This window comes from Xenopus laevis, chromosome 9_10S, assembly GCF_017654675.1.
Source record: "Xenopus laevis strain J_2021 chromosome 9_10S, Xenopus_laevis_v10.1, whole genome shotgun sequence".
Taxonomy (NCBI): Eukaryota; Metazoa; Chordata; class Amphibia; order Anura; family Pipidae; genus Xenopus; species Xenopus laevis.
The window spans coordinates 14,240,109-14,259,494 of NC_054388.1; the positions used below are offsets into that span (position 1 = coordinate 14,240,109).

The following is a 19,386-nucleotide window of genomic DNA, read 5'->3' on the forward strand; positions in this document are numbered from 1 at the left end:
TAAGGAAAAAGCAGGTTATTTGCCCCAGTGGTAATAAATGGTACTGCAACTTACAGAATAACATTTTTTTGTTGTTGCATTTAAATAAATTAACTTTGCACGTGTCAGAACTTTGTTTTATTCATCTGAACCTGACCTCAGTTCTTAATTTAATCTAAACCCTAACTTATTATATTAGCTTTGTGGTAAAAATGAAAATGACCAAGAAATCTGATAGGTTAAAGGGGTTGTTCACCCCTAGTATTATGTAGTGATTGATTATGAGACGATTTGCAATTGGTTTTCATTTTTTATTATTTGTGGTTTTTGAGTTATTTCGTTTTTTTTCTATTCAGCAGCTCTCCAGTTTGCAACTTCAGCAATCTGGTTGCTATGGTCCAAATTACCCAAGCAACCATGCATTAATTTGAATAAGATACCTTAATATGAATAGAAGAGGGTCTGCATAGAAAGAAGTAATAAAATGTAGCAATAACAATACGTTGGAAGCCTTACAGAGCATTTGTTTTTTTTAGATGGGGTCAGTGACCCCCATTTAAAAGCTGGAAAAAGTCAAAAGAAGAAGTCAAGTAACTATAAAAATATAAAAAATAAATAATAATAATAATAATAATAATAATAAGTTAGCTGCTCTTCAATTTGCATTTTAAATGATCTGGTAGCTAGGGTCCAAATTACCCTAGCAACCATGCATTGATTTGAATAAGAAACTGGGATATGAATAGGAGAAGCCTGAATAGAAAGACGAGTAATAAAAATTAACAATAAATTTGTATGACTAAAGAGTCATAAGATAAGGGCAAATAACTATAAAAAATAAATAATGAAAACCAAATGAAAAGTTGCTTAGAATTGATCATTCTATAACATACTAAAAGTTACTTTAAAGGTGAACCACCCCTGCCTGTATCCTGCTAACAGGATGCAGCTCTTAAAACACAAAGTTTTTAAAATTTCTTTTAAATTCTAGATGACCATCTGTGCCATTGAGTCGTTACAGCTGGACATTTAGTTTGTTCTTGGTGCAGAATGAAGCATAAAAATGCCTCTATTAGATACAAGCTGGTGTTTATTGTACGTATACATTACTCCTTTCCCTGCATTCGACTTGTTTGTGCCTCCGCAGTAAACTGGTAAAGAAGCGTGCCGCAGGGGAGCCCTGCCAATGAAACGTTTCCATTGTTCCACGCCACTGTGTATATACAGGAATGACATGTCGATAGCAGTAATGAAAGCTGCCTAGCCGAGTGTAGTAATCTAGCAAGGCTTCTGATATCCAGCATCCCGCAGGATAATGATATATACATTGAATATTCCTCTGCTGTAGCACATTAACTGCTGCCATGTAACACAGTATTCAGATGACGATATGGGGCAATGTCGAAAGGGTTAAGTTTAGAACAGCAAACAGTTCAGTAAAACGATTATAGAAATTAACATGGTTTAAACATAGGCATTATCTCTCCATTATTCTAACTTATCTCACAAGTATCATATGACGTATCAGCCCATTAACACTTGTACTCATACTGCATAGAGAGTTTGGTACTGTATCTCTCCAACCTCTAAATAACTGAGGTCTAAGCAGAGGAAGGGCTTTTATCTCTTTCCAGCCCAAAATCCCCATTTATGCACATAATGTAATTGTATAATATATAGGCACAGATATACCCCCATCTTTCCCCAACCACTGTCATAGTGTAACCCCCATATCATATATGCACATAATGTAACTGTATAATACATAATCACAGATATACCCCCATCTTTCCCCCAACCACTGTCACAGTGTAACCCCCATATCATATATGCACATAATGTAACTGTATAATATATAGGCACAGATATACCCCCATCTTTCCCCCAACCACTGTCACAGTGTAACCCCCATATCATATATGCACATAATGTAACTGTATAATATATAGGCACAGATATACCCCCATCTTTCCCCCAACCACTGTCACAGTGTAACCCCCATATCATATATGCACATAATGTAACTGTATAATATATAGGCACAGATATACCCCCATCTTTCCCCCAACCACTGTCACAGTGTAACCCCCATATCATATATGCACATAATGTAACTGTATAATATATAGGCACAGATATACCCCCATCTTTCCCCCAACCACTGTCACAGTGTAACCCCCATATCATATATGCACATAATGTAACTGTATAATATATAGGCACAGATATACCCCCATCTTTCCCCAACCACTGTCACAGTGTAACCCCCATATCATATATGCACATAATGTAACTGTATAATATATAGGCACAGATATACCCCCATCTTTCCCCAACCACTGTCACAGTGTAACCCCCATATCATATATGCATATAATGTAACTGTATAATATATAGGCACAGATATACCCCCATCTTTCCCCCAACCACTGTCACAGTGTAACCCCCATATCATATATGCACATAATGTAACTGTATAATATATAGGCACAGATGTACACAACGTAGTTGTATTTATGCAGGTAGATAACATGAAACCATGTAGTTGCTTTAGTACTGACCTTCATCCAATCCAACCTTTATCCAACCAGAAATGAAAGACAGTTCCTTTTATGTTATGGCTCTGTTTTTAAAGCCCATTGAATTCCTAATTGTTGCCTGTCAATAGAAAAGTAATGTTATACAATCAGGAAGAAGTTACAATACTTCCAACCTTTAGCCTTGTGATTTTCTCTACACTACACCCTCAGTCCTAAAAGCTTTCCAGTTCCCATAGCATTAGATACAATAACACATTCAAAACATAGGAATTAATTGCCAGGGCCGAGAAGAAACCCATTAGCCCTTTTACTATCCATAAACCAGGCATTCCACATGTGATAGTAAATTAATAACTACTTGTTTGTCTACTGGAATAATTAATTACAGATCCAAAAAAATAGCTGAGTAGGGAAATGCCTGATCTACTTACTGACATCCAGGCCAAGCCCTACGCTTTGCTTCCAACTCTGGGTTGGGTGGGTCTCTGGGATCAGCTCCACTTAATGCTCAGCTGGTGCAAAGTAAACGACTTTCTGTATAAGCTCCACCTGCAGGTAGTATGTAGTATTGCTAACCATTAAGAAACGGGGGTTGTTCCCCTTTAGATTAACTTTTAGTCTGACATAGAGAGTGATATTCTGAACCAATTTGCAACTGGTTTTCATTTATGTTTGTTTGTGGTTTTTGAGTCATTTAGCTTTTAATTCAGCAGCTCTCCAGTTTGCAGTTTCAGAAATCTGGTTGCTAGGGTGCAAATTACCCTAGCAACCATGCATTGATTTGAATAAGAGACTGGAATATAAATAGGAGAAGCCTGAACAGAAAGAGGAGTAATACAATGTAGCAATAACAAGACACGTGTAGTTTTACAGAGCATTTGGTTTTTTGGATGGGTCAGTGATCCCCAAGAAGGCAAATAATTCAAAAACTATGGAAAATAAATAATGAAGACCGGTTGAAAAGTTGCTTAGAGTTGACCATTCTAAAGTTAACTTAAAGGCGAACCACCCCTTTAACATCAGTGGTTCTGGCAGTCCAATAAAGCAATGGCCCAAAGCTCTGGAAACTGAAAATCCAAATGAATACATCTATTTAAGACTGTGTTTTGGCTGCTGCAACTCTAGACTATTCTTGCTGAATTGTGCTTAGTACAGAGGATTACCTGTGCTGCCATAGTTTTATGTTATCTCTCTATACAGGCTATGAGAAAACTTAGGGACTGTTCCTGCTGAATTGTGCTTAGTACAGGGAATACCTGTGCTGCCATAGTTTTATGTTATCTCTCTATACAGGCTATGAGAAAACTTAGGGACTGTTCCTGCTGAATTGTGCTTAATACAGGGGAATACCTGGCTGCCATAGTTTTATGGTATCTCTCTGTACAGACTATGGGGCAAATTCACTAAAGCGCGAAGCGCCGAACGCTAGCGTTAATTCGCTAGCGTTGGCCATTTTCGCTGCTCGAACGCTGGCGTAGTTTCGCTAGTGTTACTTCGCAACCTTACGCCAGGCGAATCTTCGCTAGCGACGAAACTACGCAAATTCACTAACTTGCGCAGTGTAGCGAACGCTACCTTTTACGCTAGACTTCCTTCGCCACCTCAGACCTGACGAAGTAGATAGGGATTGTTTCAAAAAAAGTCAAAATTTTTTCTAAGTCCCAAAAAACGCTGGCGTGTTTTCTACATGACGGGTGATAGGCTGAAAAAGATCAAAAATTTTTTGGGGCTCCCCTTCCTCCCCCCTACATTTCCTGACTCATGGCAACTTACCTAGACAGTGGGCACATGTGTAGGGCAAAATAAAATTTTTATTTGCAGATTTGAAGGTTTTCTAGGCATTTGTAGTGCAGATACGTGTTCCTCCATTGAAATTTGAATTTCGCGTCGTATGCAAATTAGCCTTCGCTAGCGCAACTTCGCTTTATATAGCGAAACAACGCTAGCGCAACTCCGCAACCTTACGCTACCCCTGTGCGCAACTTCGGATTTTAGTGAATTTGCGATCCGCTGGCGAAACTACGCCTGGCGAAGTGCGGCGAAGTTGCGCCTGGCGCAACTTCGCATCTTAGTGAATTTGCCTATATGAGCAAACTTAGGGGCTGTTCCTGCTGAATTGTGCTTAGTACAGAGGAATACCTATGCTGCCATAGTTTTATGGGATCTCTCTGTACAGACTATGAGCAAACCTTCGGGTCTGTTCTTGCTGAATTGTGCTTAGTACAGGGGAATGATATTACTATTACTGAGTGCTGTCAGGTTGATGTTGATGACTGTTGTCATTGAATCCATTCAACATATTGCTGGTCAACCTTGTTTGCTTTTTTCCCATCAACACTTCAACGGATAATGATCTTTTCCAATGACCTAGCCCCTCTCATAAAATGAAACTATTTAATCTGGTCATTGGTGCTACAAGTAGAAGGTCAGGTTTGATTTGGCTAAGGGCCCACGTTTGTTTTCCACATTATTTGCGGGTAATAAAGAATGGCTACTGAGAAAAAGTGCTTCCCGCTGTGCTAATTTGTGGAACATTGGACTCTGCATTCATGTTGCTGGAGACGTTTGCTACGAGGGTACAATAACACAAACAGACTTTCACAAGACAGACTGCGGTGCCGGCAATCTGTTCTGAATACAAAGCATTTAGCAGCCTCGAGCGTTAGTGTGGGTAGCGCCATATATTAAGGAAGGTAACCGGGAGTCAGAGAAGGAGATGGCGGCTATAATAAAATTCATGTGGATTTCTCTTGAGCCTTAACTGGAACATTATTCCCACCCCGAAGCTGGACATCGACTTCTAAAAGAAAATAAAGCAGTGAATTGAGCAGGTTGTAAGGAGAGGTGTGAATTCCTGATTAGGAAAGGCTTGGGCTTCATGTGAAACCATTAGATATATTTCTGTGTTTCCCCCATTCTCCTTCTGTGACAAAAGGGAAGAAAAAGAGTCAAATGTACCAGTGAAAGAGAAGTCAAGTCTCGAGTCTCCCGAGTGATATCAGATTCATTGGTGGAAGAGTTGTCGGAGACAGTCCTACCCTTATCAACGTAACACAAGACGGGTCGGGACTCATGAGACCTTCATGCTTTTCTCTGTATGGCTTTTACACTTTTTTTTTAAGTTTTGAAAAATTCATTACATTTTTTTAAGTAGGTTTATTTTGGGATTTTTTTTTATCCCAAGGACTCAGGGATATAAAGGTCTTCAATACTTCTTGGCAATGGCAAAACCGAGGGGAACTCACGTGAGCACATAAAAAGTGTAGATTTCTTTTTCTAGACATGACCTTAAATTGACTTTATATCCATTTCACCCCAACTATGTCACCCAGGGTACAGGAGAGGTGAAAGGTCAACATGACAATTTGCTATGGAAAACTTGGGGAAGATACAGGAAAGTACTAATGGACTGGCTGGTACCTGTAATGGAAAGTGTAGAACTTACCCCACGGGACATCCAAGATGGCGACCTCCTGCCCCACCATGCGACTCTTCCTGGTCGTAATATGACTGCGTCAGAAACGTGTCGCCTCAGGATTGGTCGCCGGCGACGGAATGGACGCCGGCGTCAGAATGTGCGTCGGCGTCAGGACGTCAACGTGAGGACGCCGGCGTCGGCGTCATGACGTCACCGCGTCAAGTTTTAGCGCCAACCTTGGACTATTTATTCCCAATTGCCCTTTCTGTTTTTGCCCAATTATAGGTCTATCTTGTATAGTTCCTGGGTGTGATTTCTTGCTATTCTGATTATCCGTGTACCGACTTCTTGCCTGTTTAACGATTCTGATCCTTGCTGCCTGTATTGACCATTTGCCTGCTTACGACTATTCTCCTGATAAATCCTTTTGTACCGCGAACTTGGTGTTGTTGTCTCCTCCTTGGTCCACACTACAACAGAGCCTTCGGGCCCTGACAGTATAATTGGGCCATGGACCCCTCTGAGGAGCCTTAAGTTCCTACTGATGTCGGCAGAGCCGTTCGTAGATTGGCTTCCCGCATGCACACCTATGAAGCCCAGCAAACCCACTTCGGCCAGGCACTTGAAGCAATCCTGGAGAAATTATCTGCTTTATCTCCTGTGGCTCCAGTCCCTATGCCGGTTCCTGCAACTCCGCTCCAGGTTTCCGAGCCTCGCATCCCTGCACCTCCTCTGTATAGCGGTGATCCGGAATCATGCCGTGGTTTCATCAACCAGTGTGAGATCCAATTCACCCTGCTTCCAGGTCAGTTTGTCTCGGAGCGACCAAAAGTGGGCTATATTATCACCCGCCTGCAAGGGAAAGCTCTGGAGTGGGCTTCTCCTCTTTGGGAGAAGGAGGATCCGGTAATCGACGATGCCAAAGCCTTCATCCGGGACCTTCGCACAGTGTTCGATGCTCCAGGTCGGGCTACTTCTGCCTCGGCTCGTTTATTCCAGCTGCAGCAAGGGACTCGTTCTGTTCCTGAATATGCCATCGAATTCCGAACTCTCGTGGCAGAAACTTCGTGGAATAATGATGGATACCATGCTGCCTTCTACAACGGTCTGGCGATGCGCATCAAGAATGATCTTGTATCTCGTGAGATTCCTTCTCGATGGGAGGACCTTGTTGCGTTGGCTGTGAAGGTTGACACCCGACAGAGGGAGTTCCAAGTCGAACTTGACAGGGAACGTGCTAGGAAGTTTTCCAGGTTCCAACCCACCCTGGCTCCACGCTTCCAAAGACCTTTACTCCCCAGTCCGGCTTCCAACCTTTTTCCTCCTCCTCCTGCGGCACCTGCTACTTCTTCTTTACCACCTGAAGAACCAATGCAGATCGGTCGGGCACGCCTTTCCGAACAGGAGAAGCTCCGGAGAAGGGCTGCTGGGTTATGCCTCTACTGTGGGGGAAAAGCCCACTTCGCCCAGGAATGCCCAGTGAAGCCGGGAAACTCCAAAACCTAGGTAAGCTTGGGGAGACTTACCTGGGTGGAATTTGTTCTCCTCCCCATTCCTCTGCTCAACGTTTTCTTCTTCCTGTTCAAATCCAGTTCGGCTCCAAGAAGATCTCTTCTCAGGCCTTCCTCGATTCTGGTGCTGCAGGCAACTTCATGGATCGTGCCTTTGCTGATAACCATGCCATTCCGCTCCAACCCTTGGCAACCCCTCTTCGAGTCCTGGCGATTGATGATCGTCCTCTTTCTTCTGCCATCATCTCGCAGTCTACTCAGGAACTTTCCTTCAAGGTGGGCACTATGCATTTGGAAAGACTGTCTTTTCTTCTTATCGATTGTCCTTCAACTCCCGTTGTCCTGGGATTGCCTTGGCTGTGTGTTCATAATCCGGTCATTGACTGGTCCTTCTCACAAATTTCCCGTTGGAGTCCATTTTGTGTACACAACTGTTTACCTGCTGTTCCTGTTGTCAAAGTTTCTTCAGTGTCTTCAAGTTCTTCTCTCCCTCCTGTGTACCAAGCCTTTTCCGATGTCTTTGATAAGAAGTCCGCTGAGACTCTCCCACCTCATCGTCCCTATGATTGTCCTATCGAACTTTTACCCGGCTCTATGCCTCCCCGAGGCCGCACTTATCCGCTTTCTCCCTCCGAAACTTCTGCTATGAAGTCTTATATCCAGGAGAATCTTCAAAGAGGTTTTATTCGTCCTTCTACCTCCCCTGCTGGAGCAGGGTTCTTCTTTGTTGAAAAGAAAGACGGTAGTTTGCGGCCCTGCATTGACTACAGGGGGTTAAATAAAATCACCGTAAAGAACAGATATCCTCTTCCTCTCATCTCTGAACTTTTTGATCAGCTCAAGGGGGCTAGTTTCTTTACTAAGCTGGATCTACGTGGGGCCTACAATCTTATTCGGATTCGTGAGGGAGACGAATGGAAGACCGCTTTCAATACTCGTGATGGCCATTACGAGTATCTCGTCATGCCATTCGGTCTTTGCAATGCTCCTGCGGTCTTCCAAGAATTAGTCAATGACATTTTTCGTGATCTTTTGGGACAGTGTGTGGTCGTGTACTTAGACGACATTCTTATTTTTTCCAAAAACCTTTTTGATCATCGTTGCCAAGTGCGTGAAGTTCTTTCCAGGTTGAGGAAAAACAATCTCTTTGCCAAATTGGAAAAATGCACCTTCGAAGTTTCTTCCATTCCTTTTCTTGGCAACATCATTTCTCCACAAGGTTTTAAGATGGATCCTGCCAAAGTTTCTGCAATTTTGGATTGGCCCCTTCCTACCAGCGTCAAGGCAGTTCAGAGATTTATTGGCTTCGCCAACTATTATAGACAATTTATCAAAAACTTTTCTTCCAAGATCCATCCAATTCTTGCCCTGATCCGTAAAGGGAGTAAACCTCAACTCTGGCCTTCTCAAGCTCTCAAAGCCTTCAAGACCCTCAAGGAAGCCTTTTCTTCTGCTCCAATTCTTAGACACCCTGAACCCCTTCAACCCTTCTTCATTGAAGTCGATGCCTCTGATGTAGGAGCTGGAGCAGTTCTGTCTCAAAGATCTTCTTCTGACGGTAAACTCCACCCTTGTGCTTTTTTTCCAAAAAATTTTCTTCCCCTGAGCAGAACTACAGATGTGGGCAATCGGGAGCTACTTGCCGTTAAGTTGGCCTTGGAAGAATGGAGACATTTGCTTGAAGGTTCATCTATTCCGGTGACAATCTTTACCGACCACAAGAACCTTGAATTTATTCAATCCCTCAAGCGCCTCAATCCCCGGCAAGACAGGTGGTTTTAATTTTATTATCACCTTTCGTCCTGGCTCCAGAAACAGGAAGGCTGACGCTTTGTCCCGAAGCTTTGCTCCTGAAGATTCCTGCCCCGAAGATCCTGTACCCATTGTGCCCTCTACCAAGATTATTGCTGCCTTGTTTCCCTCATGTGCCTCTCAGTTACTTTCTGCTCAGTCTTCGGCTCCTGTAGAGACTCCTCTTGGTGTTGCCTTTGTCCCTCCGGAATTTCGTCATGCCATTTTATCCCAATCTCACAGTTCCAAACAGGACGGTCATCCAGGGATTAAGAAGACAACCGAGCTCCTGTCTCGTTTGGTCTGGTGGCCGACCCTAAGGAAAGATGTCAAAGACTTTGTTTTGTCCTGTTCCACTTGTGCTGTTTCTAAGTCCGGACATTCCCCCCCCCCAAGGGTTTACTCTTGCCACTTCCCATTCCATCTCGACCTTGGACTCACTTGGCGATGGATTTCATTGTCGATCTCCCTGTTTCGTATGGTCACACTGTCATCTGGGTGGTGATCGACAGATTCAGCAAAATGGCTCACTTCACTAGGGATGTAGCGAACTGCCGATTTGGTGTTCGCGAACGCCGTTCGCGAACACCGGCAAAAAATGCGAACGTTCGTGAACTTCGAACACCCGCTAAAATCGTTCGAATCGATTTTCATTCGAATCGAACTATCGAAGCATTCGATCGAATGCTTTTCATTCGATCGAATGCTTACAATCGTTCGAACGAATGGAAATCGTTCGATTTTTTTCGAAGGAATTAGAATGGTCGAATGGTCGAACGATTTGTATTCGAATCGAACGCGAACTCAAAACGTTCGCGAACATTCGGCGGACGCGAACGGTCGAAGTTCGCGCGAACAGTTCGCTACATCCCTACACTTCACGCCTCTTCGGAAACTGCCTTCTGCTCCCGAACTCTCTGAACTTTTCATCAAACATATATTTCGTCTCCATGGTTTTCCTGCCGAGATTGTGTCTGATCGGGTTTCCCAGTTTATTTCCAAGTTCTGGAGATCTCTTTGCAAAGCTCTTAACATTTCTCTTCAATTTTCTTCTGCCTACCACCCACAGTCTAATGGAGCCGCAGAACGGGTCAATCAGGCCTTGGAACAGTTTCTTCGTTGTCATGTGTCCTTGTGCCAGGATGATTGGTCGGATCTTCTTCCCTGGGCTGAATTTGCCCACAACAACGCTCTGCACTCTTCTTCCCAGAAGTCTCCTTTCTTCTGTGTTTATGGTCTCAATCCTTTGGCTTTTTCCCAGGATTTTCTTCTTACCAATGTGCCTGCGGCCAATGACCAAGCTGCTCACATGTTGGCTATTTGGCATGCTACTGCGGCAAACTTAGAGAAGAGTTCCCTGGTGCAGAAAAAGTTTGCTGATAAAAGAAGGATTTCTTCCCCTCCATATATTCCTGGTGATAAAGTTTTTCTTTCCACACGCAACATTCGTCTCAAGATTCCTACACCCAAGCTTGGTCCTAAATTCATCGGCCCCTTCCCTATCATCGAAATCATCAACCCTGTGGCTGTTCGTCTTCAACTTCCTCCTGAGCTGCGGATACCCAATGTTTTTCATGTTTCCCTGCTTAAACCTGCTATGTCTTGCCCCTCTTCTTCTTCCTCTCCAGCTCCTGTTTTGGTTGACGATCATAAGGAATTTGAAGTCAAAAGAATCTTGGACTCTCGTATTTCCAGGGGCTTTCTTCAATATCTTATCGAGTGGAAGGGGTTCGGTCCAGAGGAGTGTTCTTGGTGAGAAGCTCTGACGTACATGCACCTGTCCTGGTTCGTAAGTTCCACAGACTTTTTCCTTCTTCCCCTAGCCTCGGTGGTCCTGAGGCCCCCCCTAAGGAGGGGGGTACTGTAATGGAAAGTGTAGAACTTACCCCACGGGACATCCAAGATGGCGACCTCCTGCCCCACCATGCGGCTCTTCCTGGTCGTAATATGACTGCGTCAGAAACGTGTCGCCTCAGGATTGGTCGCCGGTGACGGAATGGACGCCGGCGTCAGAATGTGCGTCGGCGTCAGGACGTCAACGTAAGGACGCAGACGTCGGTGTCATGACGTCACCGCGTCAAATTTTGGCGCCAACCTTGGACTATTTATTCCCAATTGCCCTTTCTGTCTTTGCCCAATTATAGGTCTATCTTGTATAGTTCCTGGGTGTGATTTCTTGCTATTCTGATTATCCATGTACCGACTTCTTGCCTGTTTAACGATTCTGATCCTTGCTGCCTGTATTGACCATTTGCCTGCTTACGACTATTCTCCTGATAAATCCTTTTGTACCGCGAACTTGGTGTTGTTGTCTCCTCCTTGGTCCACACTACAACAGAGCCTTCGGGCCCTGACAGCACCATAGGAAGATTTTAACGAGTCTCCCTTAAACGGCTGGTTTACCTTTAAATTAAATTTTTGTATGTTATCAAATGGCTAATTCTAAGCAACTTTTCAATTGGTCTTCAATAATTACTTTTTAATTATTTGCCTTCTTCTTCTGACTCTTCCCAGCTTTCAAATGGGGGTCACTGACCCCATCTAAAAAGAAATGCTCTGTAAGCCAACAAATCTATGGTTGATACTCTTAATTACTCATCTTTCTATTCAGGCCTCTCCTATTCATATTCCAGTCTCTTATTCAAATCAATGCATGGTTGTTAGGGTAATTTGGATTCTAGCAACCAGATTGCTAAAATGGCAAACTGGCTGGTTGCTAAATAAGCTAAATAACTCAAAAACCACAAATAATAAAAAATGAAAACCAATTGCAAATTGTCTCAGAATATCACTCTCTACACTAAAAGTTAATCTAAGGGTGAACAACCCCTTTAACCAATGCTAAGGCCTAAATCAATGCCAGGCCAAGAGGTACCTAATCAACACCAAAAGCAGTGCCAGGCCAAGTGGTACCAAAGCCCAAAGCAAGTACCTCTGGTCTCATTTCTATTGCCTCTAGCACAGCAGTAACCTACTGCCACTCTCACTCCTCCTGCACACCATCACAGGCCACAGACCACTCATCCTTTCTGGAACTTAAAACAAGTCAGGGCAGGCAGGAGCAAAGTCCATTAAACTGTAATTTTGAGGGGTGGGTGTAACACCCGACTCCTCTCACTCGCACCTATCTCCCAACCAACTCCTTCAGTTCACACCCCTCTCCCACCCGACTCCTCTCGCTCGCACCCCTTTTCAACCCAACTCCTCTCACTCGCACCTCTCTCCCATCCGACTCCTCTCGCTCACACCCCTCTTCAACCCAACTCCTCTCACACCCACCTCTCTCCCACCTGATTTCTCTTGCTCACACCCCTCTTACTCCTCTTGCTTGCACCCCCTCACACCCTACTCCTCTCACTTACATCCCTTTCTCCTCTTGTTCGCACCCTCCTCACACCCAACTCCTCTCTCTCATACCCCCATCACACCCGACTCCTCTCGCTCGGACCCCTCTCCCACCCAACTTCTCCCATTCGCACCCCACTCCTCACGCTCACACCCTCCGCCACACAAATGTCCCCCACTGCTTCTCACTTTGCACCAACCTGCTTTCCCCAACTTTGCATAAATTTCCGCCATTGGCTCTGCTACTTTGTGGACTTTTGATGCAGGAGGCATGCCACCCCACCTCCCATTTTTGCTGCCCTAGGACCGGGCCTTTGTAGCCTGACACAAATCTGGGCTTGTTGTTAAGCCCAAAAAAGCACCCTCCACTTACATTGGCACAATCACTAGACCTCAATCTTATCAAGTACCTGTGGGAAGGACTCAACCATACAGTCAGCTATAAATGCCCTACAAGCCAATGCAATTGAAAATTCCTTGATAAAAGCAAAGTATGAAGAACACTCAAATAAAATAAAATGAAGGTTATGACAGAGATGGAACGTGAATGTCTCACTTTGCGCATCACGATTTGTACATTCCAGTGTATAATTGAAGCAACAATATCAGTAAAACATCAAACATTTGCTTACAAGCAACGTCAGTCATTCTTTATGGTCACAACTGCATTAAAGGCAGCAATGGGATTCTTCTTTGTCGGGGCCAAGGTTGGAGAGATTCCTGAAACTCCGTTATAAAAATTAAAATTTTGAACACCTGAGGTTCCCTTCTCTCCAGCTAAACTGTTTACAAGCTCGGAAATATGTTTCATATGCAAGACCCCCGAGAACTGAGGGAATCAAAAATCCAATTTGGAGAATTTTATTGAGCACAACTCACCTTTCATTAGTGTCGTTGGGACTTTTTGAAGAGGAATTTGTAAATAGAAGAACGAAGTTAAAAACCACGCGGCTCCTGCTGAGCACCGAGCCGGATTTAATTAGCTGGCGAAACGAAAAGGTTCTGGAAAGGTTTGTGAGTTTTTAGAGGAAAATTTCGACTTAACAACGTTGATCAGTACCGACTGCTCTAAATTGTCTACAGCTACTGTTTCATGAGATGGCTTGTAGTCATGAAGAGAACAAACAGTGATCAGTCTTGTGTCGGCAGAGATAAACGCTCAGATTTGGGGAGATTAATTGCCCAGCGACAAATATCCTCTTCTTCGGGCGACTAATCTCAACTAACTGCCTCCCGCAGGCTATAATGTAAATCGCCGGCAGGATGGCACTCGGAGTGCTTCGTTTTCTGAAGTTGCCCGAAGTTACCTCACAGGGAAACTTTTTGGCGACTTTGGAAAATAAGGCACTCCGAGTGCCATCCTGCCGGCGATTTACATTCTAGCAATCGGGAGGCAGTTTGTGGAGATTAGTCCCCCCGAAGAAGAGATTTGTCTCTGGGCGACTGATCTCCCTGAATCTGAGCATGTGTCTGTGCCCTAAGGGGTCAGGGAAAGTGAGAGGATGGAGGATGCGTGGAGTAATGGGATTATTAGAACAAGTTATTGGATAGGGTCTCATGGCACCAGGCACATCAATGTGACAGTCCATCCTAGGCCCAAAGTTTACTAATACTAGTGACTAATGGCTGTCAAATGTTTATGGGTCAGTCCCTCCTATGTCCAAAGTGTACTAATAGTCACATGTTGATGGGTCAGTCTTTCCTAGGACTAATGTTTACTAAGACATGTTTATGGGTCAGTCCCTCTTAGGCGCTAAGGGGCCCATTCGCTAAGCTCGAGTGAAGGAATAGAGGAAAATAGAGGGAAAAAACTTCGATTTTCGAATGTTTTTTTTTGGCTACTTCGACCATCGAATTGGCTACTTCGACCTTCGAATCGAACTAAAAATCGTTCGAATATTCGACCATTCGATAATCGAAGTACTGTCTCTTTAAAAAAAACTTCGACCCCCTAGTTCGCCACCTAAAACCTATCGAGCCCAATGTTAGCCTATGGGGAAGGTTCCCATAGGCTTTCCAAGGTTTTTCTGATCGAAGGATAATCCTTCGATCGATGGATTAAAATCCTGCGATTGTTCGATCGAACGAATTGCGCTAAATCCTTCGACTTCGATATTCGAAGTCGAAGGATTTCAATTCGGCATTCGAATATCGAGGGTTAATTAACCCTCGATATTCGACCCTAGGTAAATGTGCCCCTAAGTGTACCAATAGCAGTGACATGTTTATGGGTTAAAGGGGTGGTTCACCTTTAAGTTATTGTTTAGTATGTTGATTTTTTCTTGTTTTCTATTTTTTTAATTATTTGCCTTCTTCTTCTGACTTTTTCCAGCTTTTAAATGGGGGTCACTGACCCCATCTAAAAAAACAAATGCTCTGTAAGGCTTCCAACGTATTGTTATTGCTACTTTTTAATACTCATCTTTCTATTCAGACCCTCTCCTATCCATAATTAAGGTATCTTATTCAGATCAATGCATGGTTGCTTGGGTAATTTGGACCCTAGCAACCAGATTGCTGAAGTCGCAAACTGGAGAGCTGCTGAATAAAAAAATGAAATAACTCAAAACCCACAAATAATAAAAAATGCAAACCAATTGCAAATTGTCTCAGAATATCACTCCCTACATCTTTCAAAAATGTAGTTTCTATGCTCTTTAAAGGAACAGTAACACCAAAAAATGAAAGTGGTTAAAGCAGGGGTCCCCAACCTTTTTTTACCCATGAGCCACATTCAAATGTAAAAAGAGATGGAGAGCAACACAAGCATAAAATAGTCCCTTGGGGTGCCAAATAAGGGCTGTGATTGGCCATTTGGTTGCCCCTATGTGGACTGGAAGCCTACAAGAGGCTCTACTTGGTACTATACTTAATTTTTATTTATTTAAAACTTGCTTCCAAGTCTGGAATTCAAAAATAATCACCTGCTTTGAGGACACTGAGAGCAACAGCCAAGGGGTTGGAGAGCAACATGTTGCTCGCGAGCTACTGGTTGGGGATCACTGGGTTAAAGTAATGAAAATATTATGTACTGTTGCCCTGCACTGGTAAAACTGATTCAGAAACACTACTATAGTTCATATAAACAAGCTGCTGGGTTCCTAATGCTCTCCCAGGCCCAAAGTGTACCAACAACAAAGACGGGTTTATGGGTCAGTCTCACCTAAGCACAAAGGGGCAAATTCACTAAGCGCCGAAGCGCCGAACGCTAGCGTCAATTCGCTAGCGTTGGGCATTTTCGTTACTTCGCAAATTTACTAACGAACACTGGCGTAGATTCGCTAGTGTTACTTCGCACCCTTACGCCTGGCGAATTTTCGCTACGGACGTAACTAAGCAAATTCACGCGCGCAGTGTACTGAACGCTATCTTTTACGCTAGACTTCCTTCGCCACCTCAGACCAGGCGAACTGCAATAGAGTAGATAGGGATTGCTTCCAAAAAAGTTCAAATTTTTTCTAAGTCCCAAAAAACGCTGGCATGTTTTCTATATTATGGGTGATAGGCTGAAAAAGATCGAAAAATTTTTTGGGGCTCCCCTCCTTCCCCCCTACATTTCCTAACTCATGGCAACTTAACTATACAGTGGGCACATGTGTAGGGCAAAAAAAAAAAATTATTTGATGTTTTGAAGGTTTCCCAGGCATTTGTAGTGATTCTACGTATTCCTCCATTGAAATTTGAATTTAGCGCCGTATGCAAATTAACCTTTGCTAGCGTAACTTCGCTTCACTTAGCGAATCAACGCTAGCACAACTTCGCAACCTTACGCTACCCCTGTGCGCAACTTTGGATTTTAGTGAATTTGCAGAGCGCTGGCGAAACTACGCCTGGCGAAGTGTGGCGAAGTGCGGCGAAGCGTGGCGAAGTTGCGCCTGGCGCAACTACGAATCTTAGTGAATTTGCCCCTAGTGTACTAATGATGGTTAGTGTTGGGTGAATTTATTCGCCAGGCGCGAATTCTTGGCGAATTTGCAAAATTCGCCGCCGGCGTCTGTCTTTTTGACACCGGAGCATTTTTGCCAGCGAATTTGCACTGGAGTAAAAAACGGAGGCCAGCATCAAAAACTGACCCTGGCGTCAAAAACTAGACGATGGCGCTGTTTCGCGAATTTTGCAAGAAATTCGAGAATTTTTCGGCAAAGTGAAATGCCCTAAATTCGCCAATCGCTAATGATGGTTACACGTTATGGGTCCCAAAGTATTACTGAACGGTTTTCTTCTTCTCAAGTAGGGATGTCGCGGACTGTTCTGCGGCGAACTTGTTCGCGCGAACATCGGCTGTTCGCGCGATGTTCGCCAATAGGCGTTCGCGTCAAAATCGTTCGACCATTCGGTCGCTAAAATCGAACGATTTTCGTTCGATTCGAACGATTAAAATCCTTCGATCGTTCGAATCGAACGATTTTCGGATGTTCGAAGTTCGCGAACGGTTCGCATTTTTTGCCGGTGTTCGCGAACGGCGTTCGCGAACACATTATCGGCCGTTCGCTACATCCCTATTCTCAAGCTGATATTTGGCTTATTCAGCATCACAAATAGAGATATTTATGAATGCACCTATTGAAAAGAATTTTTATTTAAAAAATGTTTCTTGTTTAATTGCCTCCCGTGAGCAGAGTTGACTAATGAGAGGTTTTTGTATGACTAACTCTTCACAAGTCACTAACAACTAACAAGACGGTCCACAAAAGGGAAAATTTATGTGTCGCACATAGGCTTGTTAATGGTCTCATATAGAAAAACCAATGCAATCACTTCAAAGGATTTGGCAAAGAAATAAAATCTATAAACCCGTGTTATTAAGCAAAGCTGTCTGTTTTTTTTTTTTTGTATTTAAAATGCTGTCATTTTCCCCAAGTTCTCATTATTTCAGTGTTTAATAACAAAGGGCAACCTATCCGGATAATGAAATGTTTGTCTAACGTGGGCCAAATTGACAGAAAGTTCCCAGATAACGCAGGATAAATATTCAATCATTCGATGGCTGGAACCATTTGTATGCGAAATGTTTGCAATATCTTTGAAATGAGGCGATGGAAGGAGATCTGGGAGATTAATGCCCAATCCTCTGGGAAGTCTAATAAAAGAAAGAAAGAATATGGCAAATAAATGCAGAGTAATGACCTGTTTCTAATCTCTATCAAAGTCCATCCATTATTTTTCTAATCTCAAACCAGCATTGATTTGATTTCTATTTTCCACCCCCCCTGAGGTATCAAATTCTGCCTGAACTGTAATGACTTGGAACTTCATTTCTGTGACATTGGGAATCTTTATTTTCCATATATTCATCCGAAATTATAATCATTTGAATACATGCCGGCTCCATATGAGGCATTCATAGCAGAAACTGGAGCTGCACCTTAGATTTATCTGTCAGGTTAGGGGGTCAACTCTGAAAGGAGGAGACTTTTAAATCACCGCTGACCCTTGTGCCGAGGACTTTGGTGACTATAATCTCCTGATTAAAAGGCATCTCTTGAGAGACTCTGTAGGAATGTGTAAGGCATTTGCCGGCCTGATATATTTCCAGAAAAGAAGTGCCAGGGCTCTGTGGGACTTCATAAATATTTAGTGGCCGTTTCAATGAAAATCAGCCAAACTTAACATTCCCATCGCTAAGTCACCTTTAGCTCCTTAATGGAATCAGGACCAAGTGCCCAAATGGGAAGCTGAATGGCATCTCAGATACAGTATATGTTTCATTTCAAAACCCAATACTAACGACCCAATTGCTTTATTGTCTTTATATGCTTAAATATATATGTGCGTGTGTGTAAATCAGCACCTGGAGGCTGAATGGGGTTAATCTACAACTGTCAGTTTTAGTAACACCCCCAAATTAATCTGAATGCTTTGTGGGTAACATGAACACATTGTACATACAGTAGTTACGGATATCCAGCTCTCCTATTTTATTATTATTTCCTGACTCTCCTGCCTAGTGTTGACACCTTTATATGGCTCACAATCCGGGCAGGGGGCAGGGCCATGATGTCACCGGGGCAGGTCAGTGATGTTGTGGGCGGGGCATGCTACATCACATGGGCAGGGCTATGATGTGGCAATTAGTGATTAGCTGATCGCTATATCAATCAAGGGAGATCCTACCCGGTTTTCCTTTTTTGGAAAACCCGGGTAGACTGTTTTGTCCGAGCCTGAAAATCAGGCTGTCTCGGTCAAATCCTGACAGGTGGAAAACTACTCCTGCCCCACACAGTGTTTGCTATAAAACACCCCATGATACTCAGTAAACACTATCCATTGATCTATAAACCCATTCATTATTCTCTGGTGTCTGTTAGGGGTTGGGCTGCAAACAAAAACATTTGGCCACAATAACAGACGTCAACTAATTCTCATGTCACAAGGGGAATAATGAGTCCAGTCCGGTGTTTTTAGGCCTGAAATTCTCTTCACACCAAATGATAATGTAGCCCTATTCTGCACTGCTAGTACTGATTTTCTTCAAGTGCAATATTTCAGATGGTTTTACCTGTGAATTGCCGGGGTCCCCACTTTTGTGGCACTTTCTACAGAGCCCTGAGGACTCTCTTTGGCCTTCTGTGCCCTGACAAAAGCACACGGTGTTCTTCAGAGCCCCTTTCCTTCCACACCCTAATTACAGTGCACTTTTCTGCCACTTGGGTTCCTACTGACTTTTTACACACACAGTCATATCTGGGATAATACACCACCTTGCTTTCCCTGTGACGCTTCTCTCTCACAGCAGCACTTCCTGTGCAGCACTTCCTTCCTGTCAGCTCTCAGGGCTGGAGACTCCTCCCTTTCCTTGCAC

General features: G+C 43.6%; 1 protein-coding gene across 1 annotated transcript in view; it reads right to left on the reverse strand.

Moving 5' to 3' along the window:
* Nucleotides 1–3,054, reverse strand: part of LOC108702627 (cadherin-4) — a 459,604-nt gene extending 456,550 nt beyond the window's left edge. The window contains exons 1-2 of the mRNA XM_018238223.2: nt 2,951–3,054; nt 2,541–2,637 (exon numbers count right to left, since the gene is read on the reverse strand). Of these exons, the coding sequence (XP_018093712.1) occupies nt 2,541–2,546 (6 nt within the window). The 5' untranslated portion in view covers nt 2,547–2,637; nt 2,951–3,054. The remainder of the gene's footprint in view (nt 1–2,540; nt 2,638–2,950) is intronic.
* Nucleotides 3,055–19,386: the final 16,332 nt, after the last annotated feature.